The 24,490-nt window shown below is 40.2% G+C and overlaps 1 protein-coding gene across 1 annotated transcript in view; it reads right to left on the bottom strand.

The window, feature by feature from the left end:
• Nucleotides 1–24,490, bottom strand: part of LOC308223884 (uncharacterized protein C1orf21) — a gene marked incomplete at both ends in the record, with an annotated part of 74,797 nt that overhangs the window by 5,541 nt on the left and 44,766 nt on the right. Inside the window, 2 exons of the mRNA XM_080623386.1 lie at nucleotides 2,870–2,930; nucleotides 6,710–6,786. Of these exons, the coding sequence (XP_080479512.1) occupies nucleotides 2,870–2,930; nucleotides 6,710–6,786 (138 nt within the window). The remainder of the gene's footprint in view (nucleotides 1–2,869; nucleotides 2,931–6,709; nucleotides 6,787–24,490) is intronic.

Below are 24,490 nucleotides of genomic sequence, written 5' to 3'. Positions count from 1 at the left end.
CAGGCATTAGACTTTCAGAGAAATTCTGCAGACCATTTCATTAAGTCTTTTTTTTGATCTCCAGGATAATAATACTACTTCATAATAATAAATACTTCATATTTTCAGCTGCTAAAACATCAGCCTGTGTTCTTTCCATTTCACACTTTGATTGCAGAAATTCTATTTCAGCTGACTTTCCTGTTCATTTGTTTTGATGAGTCTGAAACGCCCATTTAATTTTCCTCTCTAATTTATATCATGCATGTTAGAGTTGTTGTCACTTATTTGTACTATGTGACCTAATACCCCTTGGGATTTCAGCACAAGTTGAAATCTCTCTGTTCCATAGTTTCTGTAGACACAGCCCATGGAGGCAGCGATGGACAACATGTCTCCATTACATATCCAACACTACCCATGGCTAGTTAACATGTGAACATTGCAACATGTTTTGGGACCTCATCAACCACAGGTAATTACCCCCATCCCTGCAGACTATTTCAGCTGCAACTGGCAAGCTGCTCAGTGATACAGTTTTTTTAACTGTTTGACTGCTGTCCTCCATTTCCCTGAAGAAGGAATTCAAAATGGTACTTAGGAATCAAATAAAACCCCTTACATTTTCCAATCTTTTTGGCACTTGTGGCAGATACCTAGAAAAATAACATATTGTGGGCAAAGATTAATTAAAAAATGCCAAAATTCTCTTAGGAACACTATTTCCTTAGGCACAGAGGGTCCCCAGAGAAAGCAAATCCCATGTTCAGTTGTGCATTAACTCATGCCAATCTCATCAACTGTCAGCAGCTTGAAATGCATGGGAGCCGTTTCCCTGTCTTTGATAGATAAACCCATGTATTTGCTCTAAATAGGCAATCACCTAATGTAGAAGATAAATTAGTATAAGAGCCCTGTAGAACACCTGTAAGCATCTGAGAGTATGATCCAAACAGCAAGGAGACACAGTCAACTGCATCTCTATGTGGCAGCTGGTGAGTGAATGCTATTACTGTCCTGAAACAAATCTCGAAAACAAAACCTGACCTCAATTCATAATTAGGTACAGCCATCAGATGGTCTGGTCTGTAGATAAGACAGGTCTTTGGAAAATCCATTTCACTGGATATTTTTTGTTTGACATTATAGAAAGTGGTGATGTCCAGGAAAAGCAGAAGCAAAATGCATTCACTTAGCAAAGTACAGAGTGAATGCATTTATTCAAAGGAGATGTAGCCGGCAGTGTGCGCTCGCAGCCCAGAAAGCCAACCGCATCCTGGGCTGCATCAAAAGGACTGTGACCAGCAGGTCAAAGGAGGTGATCCTGCCCCTCTACTCTGCTCTCGTGAGACCTCACTTGCAGTATTGTGTGCAGTTCTGGTGTCCTCAACATAAAAAGGACATGGAACTGTTGGAACAAGTCCAGAGGAGGGCCACGAGGGGATCAGGGGACTGGAGCACCTCCCCTATGAAGATAGGCTGAGAAAGTTGGGGCTGTTCAGCCTGGAGAAGAGAAGGCTGCGTGGAGACCTCAGAGCAGCCTTCCAGTGTCTGAAGAGGGGCTATAAGGATGCTGGGGAGTAACTCTTCATTAGGGACTGTAGTGATAGGACAAGGGGTTACGGGTTCAGACTTAAACAGGAGAAGTTTAGATTGGATATAAGGAAGAAATTCTTTACTGTGAGGGTGGTGAGGCACTGGAATGGGTTGCCCAGGGAGGCTGTGAGTGCTCCATCCTTGGTGGTGTTCAAGGCCAGGTTGGATGAGGCCTTGGGTGGCATGGTTTAGTGTGAGGTGTCCCTGCCCATGGCAGGCGGGTTGGAACTGGATGATCTTAGGGTCTTTTCCAACCCTAACTATTGTATGATTCTATGATTCTATATTATGGATATGTAGAAATTCTACATTTAAATGCATATAGGTCAAGTAAGATCCTACCTCTGTGAAATACTGGACTCCTCCTCACTTTCATTCAGGCATTGACCAGCTCTGTAGGAAGCCTGTTCCAGTGTTTGATCACCCTCTCAGTAAAGAAATGCTTCCTAATGTCCAGTCTAAACTTGGGAGTACAAATTACTTCACTGTAATTGGGGAAGCAAGTATTAGTATGAAGTATTAAATAAGACACACTATTCCAAAATATTAAGTGTAAAGAGTATATTGGTGAGTGAACATCAGCTCAGGAATAAGCAAAAGCTGAGCTCCAGACTCAATCCAAGTAGCCCATTTAATTACTTAAGTCTCAGTTTTCCATCTATGTTGTGGTACAATTATTTACTACTGTCTCACGAAAAAGCTGAGGTTCTCATTTTAAAGATTTGTGAAACACATGAAAGCTGCTATCAGACAATGAGATATGCAAAGAACTATTCAACCTCTTCTTCAAAACATCTCCAGCATCATTATTTTACCCAGTGTATGTCTTGAGGCAGGGTTATCTGCATACACAGCTACACTATCCCTTGGAGCCAGGAGCTATTTTGAAAAGATTTTGCAAGAAATTAGAAGGGTATCGCAGATATTACTGGCATTAAGATTCCAGTTGTCTCCCACAGAGGTTAAATGAAAGAGGAAATTGCTAAGGGCATAAACCCCCACTTTGTTCTCCTTTATCCAGTAGGTTAATTTGCCTTTCATCCTAGACTGTTCATTTTGGATTTTCTCCAGTACCTCCTGCAACCTCTTTTACCTTTTTTATCCTTTTTGCACTTGAACCACTTAACCAACAAGCTTTATCTAACCAAGGGGGATCTCAGATCAGAGCCCCTCCAAGCAGTGAAGAACATGGAGGGCTGCAACAGGCAATGTCAGGTTGTCCTCCTCATGGAGCCAGAAAACCTGTGTGCCCACCCCCTGAGTGAAAACGTATTTCTACTTTATTGTGTCTTACCTTTTCAATCTTTTCATCAAGCATTCTGAAGAATTCTTGTTGGCTTTCAGAGATGTGCATGCTGAAAGGCAAAGGAACAGTATGAGTACCAACAGGACTTATTCAATTTTAAAATACTGATGCTGCGGTCCAAGGTTGTCGAGGGGCCAGCTGTAAGCTTCTACTACTGTGCAAAATAAATCAGTTTTCACTTTCATCTACAATTACCATTTTTTTATTTTTTCCCCCTTTTTTTTGTTTGCTCATAGAAAAAGTATTACATTTAGTTTGGTGTATACATGCTACACTTGGGATGGTAACTAGGACCCACATGCATCCAGAGGAGACTATTCCCTTTCCCAGACAGCCTGCAGAAAGTTTATAGCCCACTACCATTTCTTGGGCTAATGAGAGCCCTTTCTGTATCAAGAGAGAAGGTTTTCCAAGACTGCCAAAATCACCACCACAAAATGAGATGCCTACAATGACATATGAGGTTAAAGCCTTGCACTGGAAGATCTGTGTGCCCTGCTACAGCTGGGCTCTGCGCTCAACACCCAGAAATGTCTACAAGCCCAGGTTGGTCTTTCCCTCCCAGACAGGTAGTCCTTACTGCTCCCTAAGCAGACCCAGCAGATGATTCACTTCTACTAATTCTGCAGCACCAAGAAGCTCAGGGTTAGTTATATGATTTTGCAAAAAAGGAAGAATGGAGGCTGGTGCCAGCAGTAGCAGTGATGTCAAATGGTTAGAAGGACACAATCTTGGAGATTTTCTCTGACACTGAAAGCTGATTTGGATTGCTGAATTCCCACCCCAGTCCTCTCTTCCTCAGCATGATCCTTTCAGCTGTAATGAGCTAATACTTTTTCTAAGTGCCCAACATGATGCACTTCCCTACAAAGCTCAGCATTCATACTTCACTTGCTATCGGGATGAACGTATACAATGATTTGCTTATGCTGGACATAAATGAAGGCTCAGTTTCAGAAGAGAAGGGTCTCAAAAGTGGCATTAAAACCTAAAGCTGGCAATTCAGGAAAGGGAACAATTCAGCTTTCAGTAGCTGTGGGATTTTGTGCCCCCAGCTGTCTGCCTGTCCCTCAGGTTTCCACCTACACCTGAAACGGGGAAAAGATGTGTTTGGAGTAGCCGACCCCCTTGCCTGCATATTCAGGTGTCTTGGAGAAGGACCTTAGGACTGTACAGCTCTTTCTGGGTACGTAAGCGCTAGAAAGATATTCTTGCTTTTGCAACATCATAGATTCAGTTTCTAATAAAATAAGATAATACACCCCAACCATAATTTAAATGGAAACTAAATGAAGGGGGGAAAAATGGAAAATTGTGTTGCCATACACATGAAAAGCCCCACAGGAGGTCTTCAAGCCCTTGCAGGCCATGATCTTCAGAAAAGCGTTGGGGTTATTCAATGTGGAGGAGGCTCCAGGAAAACCTTATTGTGGCCTTTCAATATCCTAAAGGGCCTTATAAGAAACATGGACAGAGACTTTTTATTACGACTTGTAGTGACAGGACACAGGGCAACCATTTTAGACTGAAAGAGGGCAGGTTTAGACTGTACACAAGGAAGAAGTTTTTTATGATGAGTGTGGTGAGACACTGGAACAGGTTGCCCAAAGAAGTGGTGAATGCTCCATCCCTGGCAGTGTTGAAGGCCAGGCTGGACAGAGCCTTGGGTGACATGGTCTAGTGTGAGGAGTCCCTGCCCACAGCAGGGGGGTTGGAACCAGATGATCTTAAGGTCCTTTCCAACCTTAACTATTCTATGATTCTATGATTACCCAAGGCATTCTGTGAGTCTGTGATTTAGGAGGGTAAAAATGGTATCAAATACTATTTTCATTTTATGCTTCAGGCTGCTGTTACTCCACGAGTTATGAACATGTCTCCGTGTACTTGATGTGGCATACCTGATCACATAGCAGTTTTGAGGATGATCAAACACATTGTCTAAGAGGTTGGGGCAGGGTGCAGGAATGAAGCTTCATGAAGGTATGGCAGGTATCAGGATGCAGTATAAGGGTGAAGGACCAATCTCTTGGCCTCTTTCAAAGACACATGTAAAGCTGGCTCCCTACATACAGTGCATTTGGAGTTCAGGGTTCTATAAGTAAAAATCTAAATCCTTCTACAAACAGGAGAGCCCTCACAATCTTACTTTTACAGCCAACATATCAAAACTACCTCCACTGTAAATTAACTTATCATGTGGTACATAGTCCATGTTTTGTTTTGAAATACCACCTGTTCTACAAGTACAGTCTTACAAGATGCATCTAATGATTTATCTATTTAATTTCTGCTCTTTTAGCTGCTACCCATTGCCACTCTTCCTTGCAGTCAGAATTACCATGGTTTTTAGAGGATATACCTTTTAAAAAAAAAGCATATGATAACAGATGTTTGCTGGCTTGGTACTTAGCAACTCAAACACATATAGCCACTTTATATACAGAAACCCAATGGTACGTTGGGTAAACAGCAGAGGCTTGGGCAAACAGTGGAGGTTTTACTCCACAACCTAATGTTACATTCTGTAACTCTGAGAAGTTTCCTTATTTTTGCAAGGACTGTGATAGAAACATTTACCTCTGCCAATGCAATACCTTTAGGTTTTTTGGTGAAAGAAGGTCAGTTCTGATTTCTGTGGAGACTTTCAAAAATACCAGATTTTGATGAAAAAATGGACCCCTTGACCCCATGCAGTTCCCCTGCCTTGGATGCACTAGAAGAGATAACCCATCGAAAGAAACAGCCCTTTTTTAAGCCCAGGTTCATTAATCTCCCATTAGAGCATCTTAAATACATTTCGAACCCTCCAGGGAAGGACCAAGCCACAGTACAGCTTTGCTGAAGGGTGACTTTATCTCCACCTCTCCACCTCCTTACTGTGAACTTCTTTGCAATTACATCTGAAGCACTCCATTTTTCCTTTTGAAAGGAAGCTGAATTATACTGTCAGTTGATTAGAAAATTACTAAAGTTCCCAGACTTGACACCGTGTACAATGCACTTTGTATGCAGCAAGTTTAAGTTAGTAAGTGCCCCAAAGGCACAGCATAAAGAACAGCATTTCTGCTATTGTTTAAATTCCAGCAGCAAAGCTTTATCACTTCTTCGTTATGAATCTGATACACGTCTCCATGTCATCTGTTATTTTCAATTCAATTAGTGATTAAAATGTAATGGTGATTTAGATAAGAAATGAGTTACTAATATCAATGACCAGCTCTGTCACAAGAGTTGAGTATTTCATGGCATATGTAATGCTGACTGATATCAGCCAGGGTACAGGCACAGAACAGCAAGCAAAAGATGGAAAAAGTATCAGCTACAAAACAAACCTCATTTTAAGAAATAAATTGACAATTTTCAATGGAAGAAGTTTACCATTCCTAATCCTAGACAGTATAGCTGCTAACCTAAGCCAAGAGCCAGCAAAAACTTTCCTGAGAACTTAACTGATAGCATTTAGGAACACTAGCGCATATAGAACTTTTGGTTATGAGTAAGTTGCATAGAAAGCTGAGAAGTAACACAGTACGGCACTCCTAAAAGGCATGGCAAGATGCATCTCATGCAATTTTATGTCCTGCTTCTTAGCTGGGCAAACCAGAGGATGTTGCAGGGTTGCTGGCACAAGTGCTGTCCAGTTGTGTTGCTGGTCTCAGAACACAGGCGACCATACCTATTTTATTTAAATTGAGCATGGTTTTAGGGCTGCTGGAACCACCAGTTGGTTTTCACTAGGCAATAATCGGGAATCTTACAGATACTGCTTAATCCTGTGTTTATTTTTACTACAATTAAAAAAAACCCCAAAACCAATAAACTTACTTTGCTCTGGGCTGATGTACTAATCCTGGGATCTCTTTATTAGATTTAAGTCTTGCATTTGAACTGGCACTTTTTTCCTGAAACACACAAAACACACAACAAAGATACCATCAGTATTTATTAACCACACAAACTGCAACAGGCATTTGTCATCATAGTGTCACACTGCTGGATTCAAGCTCTTCTACCTGTACAACCAAGTAAGAAAAGATCATTGAAAACAAAGTTAAAGACAACACAATGCAATGACCCTAGGCAGGCAATTTTTAAATGTCACTGGCTTGATGGCCTGGGGGATTGCCTCTGGGTTACCAGGCAAAATCCATCTGGGGCATATAAGCTGTCAAACACTGCACTATCTGGTAACTCTCCAGTGGTCCACGGAAAACGAGGTGTGCAGCTGCAGCTTGGCTCCTCATAGAGTCATATCAATAATAACACCAACTGGCACCCTTAACAGAGCAAGGCAAAGCACTGAAAAGATAGAACCCCAGATCACCTCAGACCTGTAGGTTTGCTCAGGAGAGGTGAGAAACCTCAGCATCATGTGGAATACCATATGTGGGAGAAAACATACATTGAACATGCCAGTAAGAAGAGGAGCAATGGCAGACCTGCCCAGCCAGAAAACTGGGCACAAGAGGGCCAAGAAAACAAACTGATGTATCTCTATAGGCAGGGACACAAGCACGTCCTCTGCAGAAGACCAGAACCATTTAAACCATCTAAAAAAGTCATGGGGAGGGAAAAATTAATTGAGAGCCGACATTTCAAGACAACATATTGTCCTCACATCAAAAATATCTGCAAACCAAAGCTGAGTACACACATGTATCTATTGTCTGCAAAACCTGGAGAACGATACAGCCCCTTCTGGAACTTCCCAGCACTGTGTTACAGCTCACCCACTCCACAAATCCATCGGAATTTCTTAGGCACATCATACCCATGACAATTTAAGAGATGCAAACCTAAGAATTAGTGCTTTTGTAGGTAATTTTGGTGGTTTTGTTTTGTCTTATTTAGTCTTTGAAGGTCTGAATCACACAACACGATTTTTAAGAGGGCTACTAAACCACTGAATCAAAAAAAAAAAAACAAAGAAGAGGCTGTCTAGCAGTTAATTTTTTAACAAATAGTTCTAAAAGGGCTGTAAACATCAACTGCCTCAGCGTATTTAACACTGTTTAATACATATCTTCTAATCCTCCTAAACAGAAAACAGTGTCTTGCATGAAAATAATAGTGAAAGAGAAACAAGCCTTTCTTCTAAGCCTTAACAAATATCTCTAAGCATCTCTGTTTGTTACATCCTATCAGCCATTTCCTGCCCATGATCCCATGATGTCGAGTCAAAGCAGAACACAAGACAAAAATCACTTGCTTTCAAAGAATCTTCTAAATTTAACAGTGTTAAGTGGAGATTACTATGTACCTGCATGTTGTGCGTGTGGTAAACATGCATGTATTTAGTCATATGATGACTATGTACTCATACAACTGTCAAGCAACTCGTACAATTGTCAAGCAAACTAAAGAGAGGGGGATATGTTTCATGGAGAAGACACCACACCTAGAAATCTGCTAAATGCCAACCTCATGCACCAGATGAGACTTCATCCTCAGATCTGCTCCACCAGTTTGCCACAGGTCAGGGACAGAAACTGGGAACGGTCTGCATTACATATGTGGAATGGTACATCTGGATGGCCCAGACGTAGGCACGTTCTGCAGCGGTAGCACTTCCTGCCCACATACCACAACACAAGTTTGGGCCACCTACTGTCTTCGCGCACTGTCACCCTGGAGGCATGGACCTCTCGCCAACAAGAAACTGATGTGAATCCACTGCGTTATTAAAAGAGGAGGGAAGTTCTGATTTACAGCTCCTGCAGTGGGAGCTGTGATAAATCAGGACAGTGCATAGGTGGCTTTCCACACCTCAGCTTGAGGCTTGGTGTCAGTGCAGCTCTATCAGTAGCTGGAATCAGCACAAATCCCAGCCTAAATAAACTTTTGTCACTTAGGAACAAATAGAAAGACACAAGAAAGATATATGTTGCCTTCTCTCTGCGGGTCCCAGGGCAATATTCAGAATATTACTTGAGTCACGTAGGAAGAGAGAAATAAAATTCAGTTTATTTGACTTCAAGATCCCAAAGTTTGCTCTTTTCCTCCTATTGCTTCTGATAATTAACATACCTCAATTACCTATTATGTACAATTCTTCTACTTGAGCAGGAAGTGTGTTACCTTCTCCATCTGTTGCCCAGCAGGAACAAACAGAAAAAGAGGAGTTAAGAGAAAAATAAAACCCAATCAGGTCTGGAACTGGCTTGTTGCTTTGTTTATAGCTGTTATTTACAGCAGTGAAATTTCACTGTACTGACTGAAATATTGTCTTCAATAAAATAGATATTAAAAAATAATTCTCCCAAACACAAACAAAAAGAATATTTTTTTTCCACATCACTTTGAAGACAAACTGACTCATCACAAATTAATGGTCTGGATTCTATTATTGAGCTTACAAAAAAAACCCCAAACCAACCCAAAACCAAAACCAAAAATAAATTCTTTAATGCAGTCAGACTGCTCTTCCAGGCTGACTTGACTTTGATTGAAAGGTCACTACTTTCAGTCTAACCTCATTTTCTCCCTTGTTTAACATTAAATAAGTTATTACCATGCATCAACAGAACTGTAACTGGTTCAAGAGACCTAATCTGCAGCAAATAGAAATTAATATGCAAAAGTTTGTTTTTAATCTAGTCCTGCTTATAAGGATTATTTAAAGTAAATGCAGTAAATGATACAACACAACAGAAGCTTAAAAAGTAAACCCTCCAGGATGCTGTACTTGGATAGCAGCATTAGTTTGTCTATAGTAAAAAGGCAAATAGTGGACATTTTACTTCCCATTATTTTGAAATTAATCATTATCAAGATAAGGCTGTGATCAAATCAAGGTGATTTCATTTGATAGATCTGTTAATTATTGTTAATTCCTCCATAAAGGATGCACTGTATTCAGAATTTCAGGGCATTAACAGATGGCAGTGACTCCGCTGCCAGATGCTATTAACACTGCAACAGCCACTACTGCCATTATAATTAAATATCTGTCAACATTTCCCTTGATGCTTCCCCTCTTACAAATCCATTTCTACAGAAATGTGAACTTCATTTGAAGTATTCCACTTTTTTACATAAGACTGCCACAGATGGACTCGGGTAAGCTGCTAATGGTCCTTCTTCTCAACTCAACACTCATGGCTTAGTAGAGGACTGATTTTTAAGAGATGCTTCCATAAGTGCTAACACATTTTATGAAGAGCCTATATATTATTTTATGCATTTTTTAATTGATTGAACTGGCCAGGAAGAAATCGACTAAAGATGACAGCAGCAATTCTACTACCTAATCTAATGGCAAATTTTCACTAACTTATAGTCACATTTTGGTCTTCGTTTTTCCTCTGTAGTAAGAATAACTAAACAAATACAGATTCAAATGGCAAAAAAACCCCAAACAAACAAACCCGCATAAACCAGTAAAATGCAGTGTAAGTAAAATGAGGATCTTAGTTTCAAGGCTATTTTTTGTTTAATTTGGAAAAGGCTGAAGTATCCAACTTCTATCTTGGAGCTACCAGTGTTTGAAGGTGGCATGCTCCCCCAGATCCGTATAATTTTTACGATTAATTTGTCTCTGTAGATTTACTACTAAAATATATTGAGGTTGATAGAGTCACCAAAGGTCTCCCCAGACAGTGATCATGTTTTACTCAATATAGGTTTACAGCTATTCAAATATTTATAAAATAATATTATTGATTTATACCAAGATGACAGTTTTCTTCAAAGGAGCCCTCAGTGCCCTTCTAACTGCTTTCTGGAGCTATGTAATTCGTTATTAAAATAATGTTATTTGAGAAGAACAAAACCAAATGCATCAGTTAGAAATGGCATGAAAGATGAGATGTAAAATTTCAATATGCCAGCCAATCACTTTTTATGTTCTTCAGCTATAAGGACCAGCCTCAGGTAATAGCATTTTACATGGACTGTCTTGGTGTATCACAGGGTGAACGAAGCGGAAGTACTGACCTATGAGATTTTACTCAAGTTCCCTTGCTTTATACATACATGAGCATTTATTTTTTTGTATTATAATTTGGCAGGAAGAGAGCCTTTCTGCTTTCTCTAGCTTCCTGGAAGCAAAAACACTCAAAAATGTTATTTGGGGTAACTTTATAATGAAGGGGGAAATCAAGCACTGAAAAATCTCAGATGCTGGTCAAAGAAGATTATTCTTGGATGCAATTTCAGAGGAATCGCATTACCCCTGCCATAATGTGTATATGCGTTTACATCTGCGCTGTGCTGTCCAGAAGGGAGTCTAGGGCATGCTTGGTGATGAGACAGGGAATGGTATGGATCGTCTATATTGGCTGGCACTAACACAGGGAGCCCATTCCCTTTCTCCTCTCATGATCCTGTGCATGGGATGAGATGATGAAAATCATGAAACTATCTCACAATGGAGGCAGGAGCCTGCATGGGCTGAGCTTTGGAAACCAGGATGGAGAGGGCCTCAGTTTGCACATACTCCACATGCTCCAGATGCACACTGGCTCCAAAATATACACTGGACCCTGAAGCTAGGGTCCATGAATTTAATCTTCATGGCATATACACAAAGAGACACAGGGAAATACCTGGAATAAACAGCTCATAGTGAGAAGACACCTACAAAAGATGTTATCATCACAGCCATCAGAAGGACCTTCTATCTTTCCAAAATAAGTCTCTCTTAAAAGCAACCTTCTACCAGCAATGGTGATGAGAAGAGCCAAAACTGGAAATAACAACCCTTGATCTCTCCAATATACCTTCTAGTTGGCTGCAACTGTGGATGCAGTCACACAGACTCCTGAACACACAACTGTGACACAAGTCACCAAGTGCCGGCATCACTCCACTACTGATGCCTGTCTTGCCCTCAGGCTCTTATAAAACATTTGCAATTCACCACAGGAGCTCAGTTTTAAGGAGTGCCTCATAACTGAGACAACTGAGGCAACAATGTTCAGCTTGTCTATTTGAGCAAGTGCTGCCATCCTGCTGCCTGAAGCACCTTGGCCTTCGCAATGATGACTCGATAACACAGCTGTTATTTGTGGATCTAAACGAAGCTTGAAGTCGTGTTTCATAATAACATCTTAGTCTTAAGTGGAATATTTTAAAAAATATTATTGCTGTATCAGGCCAAAATTTCCTCAACTAAGCATGAAGGATTTGCCCATCATGCCTCACCCCTACAGATACCTCCATCCTTGTAGATGTCTAAAAGCTGTCTGGACTTGGTCCTGGGCAGCCAGCTCTGTGTGGCCCTGCTTGAGCAGGGAGGTTGGACCAGATGACCTCTAAAAGTCCCTTCCAACCTCAACCATCCTGTGATTCTGTGATAAAGTATCTTTCTTAATAAATTGGACAATGCGGGTGAGAGGAAAGTAGGTTTGTTGAGTTTTATTCCCAGGTAACAATGGGAGAAACTGAAGCCTGAACACTTCAAAAGTTCAGTATGCATGGCTACTGAGGAATGCAAAGGGAAGGCAGATGCCTTTATTTTGGGAAAAGATCAGATTCTGCAGACCCAGCCAACATCACGTACTGAGCCTACACTGACGCTGGATGTATAACCCAGGTTTGATAGAGAAAAATCCTGTGCTTTCACTAGAGGTTGATGGTTTTCTCTAATTTGTCCTAAAGGCAGGCCTCATCCTGAAATGAGCTCCTCCTTCACAGCTATTAGTGGGAAATTTTGCTGTAGCAACTCTAGCTCCTGAAATCCAATACTGATTTGGAAAGCACAAAAAAAAAAACAAAATCAAAAAATAATCAAAACAGGATAAAACCAGCTTAAAAAAAAAGGAAAAAAAAAAAGGAAGGTACAAATCCTGAGGAGCCTTCTACAGCCCACCAGAAAAGCATCCATATGCTGCAATCTGAGAAATTAGATAATGCTGCTGGTAGTGTTTATTTACCAGTCATACATACATGCATGCACAAACCTAAGCATCTTGCTCAGCAAGACCTGACTTAAAATCAGCAACAGTCTTTCAATTGAGTGAAAGGTGGCTTTCAGCCAGGCCTTCAAAACACAAAAGAGAAATGCTTGTTGTGCCTGTACAAAATAAGTACAAACTACATGGAGATCCTTCACCAGACTTGGATAAAAAGAAGTCAACATAGAAATCCAGGGCCACTGCGAGTGAGAACAAAATAATGCCACAGAAGAGCATGGAGTACAAGGAAACTGGATGAACGTGGAAACCAAGAAAATGGGTGCTAGTTGAGAACATGCTACAAAGTCTGAGAGCAGTTCAAATGGTGCCTAATTTACCCCTCGAAGGGAGGAAGCAACCAACCTCCTTGCAGAATGCAGCACTGGCTAGAGGCAGGGCAATGATTTTGCTCTGTCTGCAGTTCTGGTCTCATTTCAGTTCTTGCCATGCTGTCTTTCTCATACTGAGCTCCCTCCTCAAGGACATCTGATCTGAAGTTACTTGCTTTCTGTTCAGGTTGTCACCGGGCCTGCTTTTTTTATTTTCTTGGATCAGCTGTTTGTATATTTGGCTGAAACTGGTGCAGTAACTAATGTGTAGTTACTTTTTAAAAATGCCTTTGTGATGTTAAAAACTGAGGGGAAAGGAGGGAACTAATAGAAGAACTTCTAACACGACCATTACGCTTGACTCAAGCTGCTAGATGTCAGAAAATCTGAAAAATCTAACCAGAAGTGTAAAGTTGAAGAAAACAAAAAAAAAAAAAAAAAAGAGAGAGAAGGGGAAGGAAAAAAAAGAAAAGGGGAAGGGGAAAGAAAAGGCTCCCTCTGGAGAGAGCTGCAGGACTTCTCCTTCAGTATCTAAATATAGTTCACCCTTAGCCAAACCTACTGGTCTTTGAGCTTTGACAGAGAACATTATTAAAGAGCAGAGAAAAAAAAATAAAGGGCAAATAAAGGGCAATACCCAGCACTAAAGGCTTTTCAAAAAGGCATTAATACTTACTAGATCTAGTAACTATAACTTTATAAATGTCCCCATCAGCTTTTCAACTCCTTCTCCCTCCCAGACAATACTGAAAATATTAGAAAGCCTGGCTTAATCGATTATGGTAATTTCAATTAATTCTGTCAAGTAACCAAGTACCAGGAACCCTGTAGATGAACTGAAGCAGCTGCCATGAAGACAGGAAATTAAGGCAGGTGAACAAATGCAATTACAAATAAGGAGCATAAATGATACATAAGTATGACCAAGGATACTCTTATACCTTGCCATTCTAGACAATTCCACAGCTCTGCAGTTTTATCACCCCACACATTTGAATCCTCTCCTTTTTATACAGATTGACACACCAAGGTCCAGAAAAAAAAGACGAAAAGTATACTTCTATCTCAAAGTTCTTTCCTGCAGATAGATTGCTAAAGCTCAGTGTTCCCTACAGAAAATTAGTATTGTGATCATTAGATAAATGCCTCTACTACACTGCTCTAAACATCAGGTTCCTTCAGCCTCTGTGGTACTCCGAAAGGTCAGCCAGGATAAGAAAATGAACATCACAGACATAAACAAAGCCGAAACACCTGCATCTATATTACTGCATGAAGTTTCATTTAAAACGGGACAGTATCTTGCCCTTCAGAAGGAGTCTTACCCACACAATAAAACTCTGTAGGGAAACACAAACAAGAAGCAAAGGAAGGGACATATCTGCAAGATTTCCATTGGGAAGCAACTTGTGAAGTTGAAGAGTATCCCCCTCCAAGAACAACTTTGCAAGAGGCTGAAAACTGTTCCTCAGAGTTATATACACCAGAAATTAAGGTGACAAGGGACTGATTTAGAGGATGAAGAATCTTACTCAAAAGATACCCAGAAATACTGCAAACAAAATGCTACGGGCATGAAACGAGACCTGCTCTCCAACTCTCATTAATATACCAGATCTTTAATGGCTTTGGTACATCAGAGTGGTTGAAAGTTTTATCTAGCAAATAAAAAGTAGATGGATAAAACTTAAAAACTGCTTTACTGATAACTTGGCAAGACTAGACTGACTTTTGAGGAAACTTCAGGGGCGCTTGGCAACAAAAAGCACAACTAAACTTGTTCTTTTGCAGGTATGTCACTCTTCTGGATTGTACAGCCATCCTGGACAACAAAACCTAGCTCAAAAATTAAGTTTCTGCTTATTAAGCCTGTGTCATAAATTATTCTCTCTTGCTCAATAAGCTTTTACAAAAATACAGTTATTTATAGTAAATGTACATATTACTCATGCTCTTAATTTTTCATGCGTGTCTCCTGAAGGCTGTTTCCACCAAGTGGAAAGAACATGGCATTAAGCATGAAACAACAGTGTTGTGTGAAGTCTGTAAAACATTTATAGCCAGGAATAAATGGTATAGACAGTCTTGAGAGTAACATGGTGTATTATGCAGCTGGCCTGCAGCAAGGCATGTATCCATTAGTTTTTGCTTCAAGAAGGCACTTTGCTGGGATGTCAAACAGGTTATTGCTACTACAATTTTTGCAAAGATTTTTACTGGGATGGTTTTGAAAAGCTTTATGCCTTTCAAATATATACAAGAGAACATATTTGGAGAATGAGATGTACTCAGTTTTGTGGCTTTTTAAATAGCTGGGCCTAAAATTTCAGCAGCTGTAGTGATTTATAAAGCTGGTTTTCTAAACGCAAACCTGAACTTTTTCAGCCGTTTTTTGGAACATGCTCTACACCCACCCTTTGTAAAATCAGTTCCCTGAGAGATGCCTCTGCATAAGGCACATTCAAGCGAAGCCTCCAGAGCTCTTCCTGCACTGTCAAAACCAACCAAGACTCCCCATGTGCACATATGCTACCTCGCTGCCCTAATACTAAGTTTTAGGGTGCATTTTAGACTGGGCTTATTAAAAAGAAGGTGATCATCAAACAGCCACTTTGAGGAGATGTTAAAAGTAACACTTGCTTCTCTTCATCTGCAAAACAACAGCATGTTGAGGGTGTCTCCTCTTGTAGAGTCTTGCAGAGTCCCTGGCTTTTGTCCGTAAACTGAAAGTTTGACTACATTTATTGCATGCAAGCAGTCCCATGAAGAGCACCAAGATCCTCCTAGATGTCAGGACAACAGAAGTGTCTCATTAACCCAGTATTAATGGAGAATTTTGCAGGATAAATGAAAGATACTTTCCCCCTCTGGTTCAAACCTGAAGTTTACGAAGGATGGAACAAGGGAAAGTAAAGAAAAAAAAGTCTAGGTTTGTTGTTTACAATTAAGAGAAGAGGAAAACTGGAACTAATTAGAAGAAATGGTGGAAATTAAAAGGCACTGTTAAGCCAAATGTAAACAGAATAAAATGGTAGCAAGAAATTTTGATCGAAGCAAACCTGAGAACTGAGATGACAGAAAACAGAGAGTAGCACTACTTATCAAAACAAATATATTTGCATCAGGAAGGTTTTGGGCACTAACAGCCTACAGGGGTAAGTCTCAGGCATAAAACAAGTGCATAAATACAACCATTTTCATATGTCCCACTAACATGCAAGCATTCTCACACCCATTATTCCCACAATGTGTTTCCAGTTCCCACAGGCTGACATCATGGAAACACCTCTGAATACGTGGAACGTCATGTGCCACAGGCATTACAGATGGACATTGCTTGCTAACTGTACTTCTCACTTGCAGGATTGTGTGGAATTGAATGGAAAAAATGTATTATTGCCTGTTCCAACCAGCAAGAAATCCCTACAATGAGCTCTCATTCTCTCAGCACTGTCCAAGGTTCAAATTTTTAGAATTTTGGTAGACTGCAATTATGTAAATGTCATTGTTGGAACATATTTTCAATGTCTGTATTATGCTCCTCTTAAAGTCTGTTTTATTTGCATTAATTCTCAAATTTGCACAAATGTAAGATTTAAGACCTGAGAGAATGAAGTTATAGTTCTTTCTACATGGCAAATTTCAGCAAATATGGATGAAATACACATTTTAAAGAACATAAATGTTTGAGTATTACTAAATACGATCCCCTCCAACCTTAACTATTCTATGATTTTATATGTACTATGAAAAGTATTATGGCTGCAGGAGAAGCCTTAAATCTGATTTATGTATTTTGTAATATCTTTTCATTCGTTGGTTGCCTGTTACTTTTGAATAGTAGAAAGGATTATTATTATGTCACAAAGAATATAGTAGCCTGCTCACTTACTGAGTTTCCAGTACATAGATGTGTAAGAATGGATTTTGCCTGGATTCTCCAAGCAAATTTTTCTGACAGTAATACTGAGAATAGATATCATATACATCAGAAAGACAGACATCATTAACAGTTTAAAAATTTTATAAGCCATTTAAATCAGTAATGGAGGCTGGGCTTTAAGTGTTTATCGCTTTAAAGTTTCCTTGAAAAAAGAGCAGATAAAATACGCATGTCTCCTCAGTGTCAGCAAAAACAGGCACCAGTAAGTAAATATATTCCATCAAGGATGTATAAAAATAGCTTTGATGCTCAAGATGCTGCAGCTTAGAGGAAGATATCCAAGCCAATAGTGGGTAAAGAACTACCTGTTAAAATCCAGTAACAGGCCTGGAAATACTCATGGCCAACATTTAAGATGTCTAGTACCTAAGAGTCTGTAGGTATGTTATGGCCTTTACTGTCCACTCTGATTTTAATGTGTCCATCATCTCACTTTCTGCAAAGCCACCCCTATAGGTGAGAGAGGACATGAAAAAGACTCAAAATCAGCTTACCCCTCCTTTTCCAGAAAGCAGCAGATCTTTTCTTGAGGGAAGTATCAGCACCAGCTGAGGAAGGCAGCTGCTGTGCATCAGTCCCAGCAGTGGCATAGCCATGAGACAGGCCAGTGCTGGGATACAGTTTCTGCTCTCTTGGGAGAGATTAGCCATGGAAAAGGAAGTCTTGTACAGTATCAGGCTGGCCAGGGATGGATCCTTACTCACCCACAAAATTTCTATGGCTCCTTGATTAGACTGTGAAATAGCATTGTGAAACTCTACAAGATTAGTCTCCTGAAAGTGTTACATGTTATCAACCACCATGACTGGAAGATATTTCAAAATATCACCTAATTGCATCACCGGAGGGCATGTATCCAAACCACTTCAACAGATTTGTCTTACCTATTCTCCAAATTCCTATCCTGCAGGTTTTCTCAACAGTCTGTCTTTTATTTTGGCACTTCCCTGAAAGTTCAAATGTTTATCCTGCTGCCAAACTTAAATCCTTGCCTGATGTCTTCTTGCATCTCTCAGTGGTCACAGAAAAAAAAAAAGATTGTCATGCTTTTTAAAGCAACCTTCTATATATTGGGTGACTTGCGTTTCTTTCTGTATTTTTAGGCTGAACAAATCAATTCCTTCCATCTTCCATTACAGCTTACGTTTGTTAAACCTCCTATTCCTGTCACTCCCCTTTGGGCTCTTTCCTATCTGCCTACATCTTTCCTACAGAGCACATTTCCAATTTCAGTCACAGTATTTAAAGCCTTGCTGAAGTCAGGATGTATCACATGCACTGCCATATTTAAGAGCAAGAGAAGTTCCTGTTTTTAATGCGGTTATCTCAAACCAGCGAGGTTAACCTACTGTATTCAGAGATCACATTTCTCTGTATGCAGCAGCCCTATCTGAGACTCATAAGCAAATGGACGTGGTTCTACCAACTATTTTTACTGTTGAGGTTTCCCTAAGAAAGGAAAGCACGTTTATTTTGAAAAGCAGGTCAGATTATGTATGTGGGGATAAGAGAGCCCAACTCCAAAACCAGAGGTAGCTCCTGATCAAATCTCTCAGACTTCTACAAGCTCTCTCTGAATGTACTCATTTTGTTACTGTAAATCATTGTTTGCCACTGAAATATCATCAAATTTTATTACCACATATACAGGGGACATCTGTAAACTGTGCATTCATACTTCAAAAAAATGAGGCAAATAAATGCCAAAGAAGAAATAAGCTGAGCTTCTCTAATGGGTACATAAAATCTTTGGTACAGTACTCAAGATCTCTCTGAAGCCAAAAAGCTGGTAGGAATGAGCTATTTTCCAGCCTCATCCCTTGGATTATTTAACAAAAAAAATATTTGGTGCTAACAGAATTATCAGAAAGTAAAATATCTTCATGTTCCATGACTCACAGTCCAACAGGTCTTCCTAGAATTAAAAAAAATCACATGAACAAGCAAAACAGGCATTCTTAAATAATTTCAATTTGGCTGTTTCTAACCAAAGCTAGCTTTCAAGTCTACAAGTTGGTTTCCAGCCATTTGCAGATGCCAAGTTTTAACGCACACTCTATTTTCTTTTCAAGTCAGGTAAGTGCAAAGAAGACAGAGGAAACTGAGCAGCTGTCCACCTTGGCTGGTCTCTCAGTAGGGAGGAGGGGAGGCCAGGAGGAAGCAGGGACAGGACACCTGACCCAAACTAGCCAAAGAGGTATTCCATACCACAGCACATCATGCCCAGTATATAAACCGGGGGCAGTTACCTGGAAGGGCTAGATCACTGCTCGGGTCGGGCTGGGTATCAGTCGGTGGGTGATGAGCGGTTGTATTCTCTTTTCTTGTTATTTCCCTTATTATTATTGGTGGCAGCAGTAGTGGTTTGTGTTATACCTTAGTTACTGGACTGTTCTTATCTCAACCCGTGGGAGTTACGTTCTTTTGATTGTCTTGGAATTCTCAGAGTTTATGAATCATTTCATCCACTATTGGTGGTACTATGTCATTCCAGGTTACTGTTGCCAATGAATGGGCATATGATGATGGTGCATTCCGTGCAAATTTCCGCCATGTGGGTCGCCTGGTGGGGGGGCTGGGAAGGTAAGGGAATATCTCCTTCACAGGTTGACCACCCGAGGAGGAGAAAAAAAGATGTGTAACTGCTAATCTAAGTCCATCTGAGCCACTTCAATCTTAGCAGCTTTATCCACCTGTTGGTTGTTCTGGTGTTAAGCATTGGCACTATCAATTGTGGCATACCACTTGGCTGCCTTTGATCTCTAAAATTTAATAGGATTGTCCCATCACTGGAATGTTCAGAAAATGATGGACTGGCATGTTAGTGCCTAGAGATTCAGCACTGCCAAACACAAAAGCTTTCTGCCTACGTCTGAAGTATACTCCAATGCATGTTCATAGGCATGGTACTTAGAACAAGGAGAAAACTAGAATTTAGTATGGAAACACCACCTAATTTTTCACTGCAGTGTTGTAGTATTAACATTCAGTTACTTCCCCACACTTGCTTAACTCCATGTTGAATCTTATCTGATAATGAGAACTTTAATTCAAACAATATACCACATCAATGGTATGATCCTAACAGCAAAAATAATTTTATTAAAGTCACCAAAAGCCCCACTGCTTTTCTATAAGACTGAGAGCCACATAAAAGCACAGCAGCTGCAACAGGCCAAGAATCTTCCCTGATTGCTACTAAGAACATTAGCAAATAAAATGTAGTTTGAAATAAAAATCAGTAAGCTGTAATTAATATTTCTCACTTGTTCATCTCTCCAGCAAAATGAAAAGCAGAAGAGACACAGTGATCAGGGCTCTCTGCAGGTCCTCTACCTGTGTTCAATATTAAGTCATTTGTTCTGTCAATACTTTCAACTTCTGAACAACCCATAGCAGAGACTCACGATACGTACTCCTTCCTTGGCCTTTCTCTGGCCCACATTTTGTAAACTGTTTAAAACAGACTAGAGATATAGCAAGTTCCAGAAGATCACGACCTAGCAAGGAGCATACATGACCTTCAAGCAGGCTTATCGACTCTACAAGGAACACCAACAAATGGATCATGTAACTTTTATAAAGACAACTGAAAATACCATGCCTGACAATTAGCCTGACAATTAGCAGCCAATCTGACAATGCTTACCCAAAACTTCTCAACCTGAAGAATTGCAAAATCAGTTTTAAAACAAACTGAGGCATGAACTGTGTGTTGGGATCACTTTTTCCTCTATCAATCAGTGAAATGCAGTATTGCTCGCATTCCCTGACTCTTCATGAAAAGCACAGCCTCCCACATCACTTAGGCTATGGGATGTGATGGAGCACATCCCTAAAAAATCATGTTCTTAAACTTATTGTTAATAGTTTTCCCAACACAAACTTTAACCTAGGCACATTTTGCTCCTGGATCTGCAAAGCACTTAAGGGCCCATTTCACTTCATGAAGGTGCCTAAATCCTCCTTAGGTCAATAGTGCATATGCTCATAACGCTGCTCTCCTGAATTATGGTCTGCATGATTCTTCTAGCATAAGACCACATGTGCTGAAGACTCATTTTGCGGCTTTTAAACATCATGATGACAACAAATGACTTGATGGTGATCTTTGCAACACTGCTATGTATGTTTAAAACAGCTGGGTAACACATGCAGGGAAAGCAAGCTGAAGGGGAAGACAGGCAACCAACCACCTACAGTTACAGCATGAAGGCCAGCTTAAAAAGCCGGTGCTATGTATAGGCAGAATTGATAAAATAACCTTCACCAGAGAAAAAAAAGGAAAACAGCAGATGGGGGACCACAAGATGGGGGCATATTTTATGATACTTAAACCTCACTTAAGACAATGGGGACCAACTGAGTGTAATGAGCAGAAGGAAATAAGCTCCTTTCAGCTAAGATTTCTCTATTCATTTCTTCCAAAGGAAAGACAGGCAGCCACACATCACCCTAGACTTGAACCTATAAATAGCAGGTAGTTAACACTGCACCATCCTATTAAAGTTTAGGACCATTAAAACCTTTCTGCTACTATGTATAAGGGCTTGCTCCTTTGCCTCAGTGTGCACTTGCTTACCGATGCACTTGCCTCAAACATGAACTTCTGCATCCATGGTCTTTCTCCAACAGATCTAGGGACTTTCCTGCTGCTCAGACAGCACCAAGTGAACTATCTGTGATTATATCAATTCCAGACTGAGATGGTGCCCAGCTATTTCCCTGGTTCACTCACTTCTGAAAGGGCACATTAAATAATTTGCTAACCAGACAGCAGGTCAGAGACCACTCAGGATGCTGTCAAGGCTTAGCTGGGAAGACAAACACTTAGAGGATTAGGTGGTTCCCTCCTAATCCTCAAATTCAGAGTTTAATTTAAGCCCCAAATTCCTGGAGCTTAAAATCACTTTCAATTAATATTAGTTGAGCTTGCTGGGAGGGTGGCTTTTGGCCAGGCACAGCTGCCTACATGGACATTCAGCACATTCTCTCCACGAACGATCAGAAACTCTGCCTAGCATTAATAACACAATACATGCTCAGAGAATATTTAGCAATACTGAAAGGTATTTATTGACCTCTTGGTAAGTCTTTCTCTCATTATGAGCGCAGTTACATAGTAAATTGATGGCTATTTGACTGAGGTCTGCACTAAAAGGGTCCCAGCCATGCACTTCTGGTATGTTCCTTCTGCCAGGACTCAGACTTGTCTGGCCCTGTAAGGAGTCCTATTAACCCACTGATCTGTTTGAAAAAAAAAAAAAAAACAAAACAATTTTAAGTCTTTTTCCCATGGCTCATTCACCAACTGACTCAAATGGCTCTGCAGCCCACCACATGCCAAAGCCAAAGCACCAGGGAGGTGCCATGGCCAAGGGAAACTTTCCCCCTCTCTTGGCTACCACCACAAAGCTCACCTCCTTGGAAAGCTGCACATTGTTAGTTGTTCTCCCCTGTTCCCACTCTTACCTTGTCAGCCTTTAATTACTTATGTATGAATGCTACTGTGAGCAGGAACAAAGATGTCTCTATTGTGGTCGATTCATGGATTTGCATTCACATTAGCCTTCTCCTTTCCTTTCCTCCTATCCATGAGGTACTTTTGCAAAGACTTTAAACTATGCCACTTGTGTCTTTGTGTGATTATAAGTAGCGCCCATTGACATGGCTACAAAGAAGGTTTTAGAGGAGAAACCATAGATTTATCAGGAGTAAGTTCTACATCACAGAGGTTCAATAAACTGGACTTCCCAAATGAATTCTGAACATAAATTTCACAGTGTAATTATCTTGCTGAAAGACAAAGGATCTTCCAAATGTTTTGTTTAAGTTTATTTAACATCTAAGTATTAAAACATTTTAGAATTACTCTTTATCACAAAACCCAGATTATAATGAATAATTTCTAGATAAGAAACCAATCTAATAATGAGCAACATGGTTTAATTCTACATGCTGTACTCTGTCTCTTGTTATATTTGGTCTAAACTATCAGCCTACTGTAAAAGCCAGCCAAGAATTCTTCAAGCCCTGCCAGAGCTAGAAATACTGGCCAGAAATATTTGTCATATCACGGCTCAGTTTCCAAAAAGCAAGTTGCTGGACTTCCATAGCCAGAAAAATACAAGGTGCAAAGGACAATAAAAAATGGACTTATTTAATATTGTTGGAATGCAGCAGATCAAATGAATCCATGTGCTCTTAATCCTGTAGGACAGCAGCATGACAAATACACTTCATTTAGGTACTCAGTCCCCCTGAGTCAAATCAGTCTAGAAGATTCAGCCACACAACTGCTGGATGCTATTCAATTAGCATGAGACAATGATTTCCAGTCCTCAGCAATGGAGGCAGTCTTCTCCTTTAGAGAGCCAGGCAGTTTAACCTTGGATTAAATTTATCGATTTTTCCACTATGTACAAATAACAGTGTTGTCAGGCTATTTCAGATGAGTTCACCGACCACAGTATTAATGGATTTTGCTGATTTTTTCAAAGCACTCATGAAATCAAAACAATGGTGTCTTGTAATAAGGTGTAACTGCAGATGCAGCTTCTACAATGCATCTATCTCCAGGAAAAATGTGTTGGCGCAGACAGGCCCTTAAGAAGTTGGGGCTTTATATTTACGTACTGTAGGGTGCAATATCTTCAGCCACAGCTAGCCTACCTGCTTACCTGTTGCACAGCAAGCTTACCTGTTGCACTAAGCCCTGTTCCCAGGAGAAGGGTACCAAGAAGAATGAGTATCTCTCAAAGAAACCATACCTCTGCTATTTTATTCTGGACTCAGACCTTCACTAATTCTAGTCAAGGTAAGATCCAGTGTATAAACCTAACAAATAAGGAAACTGCAAAAACTGAGAAACAAACCCTAATTCATCTTGGATCAGGAAAAAATTAGGAGCAAAACCTAATTTTTCATCTTGAATCAGTCACAGGTGTGCAGCTGCCTAGTCTCAAAGCCAGGAGAGCTGCTGCAAGATCATGTTTTTCATCCACCTTACTTTCAAAGAGCAGCAATGCTCACTCATCCAGATAGCATATTTACCTATTTAAAGAGAAAACATGCCCTGAAAACTCTGACTGGAATCGGGAAGGTTCTCCAGATGAGTTCAAGTGTAAATATATCGGAGGTACTGATTCTGAAAGAAATGTATAGCAGGATTTTTATATTATTTGAAAGATGACATGACCCTTTTTCAAGCTCATTTTGACATCGTTTAATGATAAAGCTCACTACTTACACATTTGTGTTAAATTGATCAGACTGACTGAATCTGAGCTTTGACTAATACTGAAGCGTTGCATAATGAAGGCATTCAATGGTCTTTATTCTGCAGCAATAAAACTTGCCTTCAAAATTCACCCTTTTCCTTTCAATTATGCTTCACAACCTAAGCTTGTATTTTAAAGAAAATATCCATTCTGTGGTA

The sequence above is a fragment of the Psittacula echo genome (assembly GCF_963264785.1).
Source record: "Psittacula echo genome assembly, chromosome: 7".
NCBI lineage: Eukaryota > Metazoa > Chordata > Aves > Psittaciformes > Psittacidae > Psittacula > Psittacula echo.
This window is presented reverse-complemented; position numbering and strand designations above follow the sequence as displayed.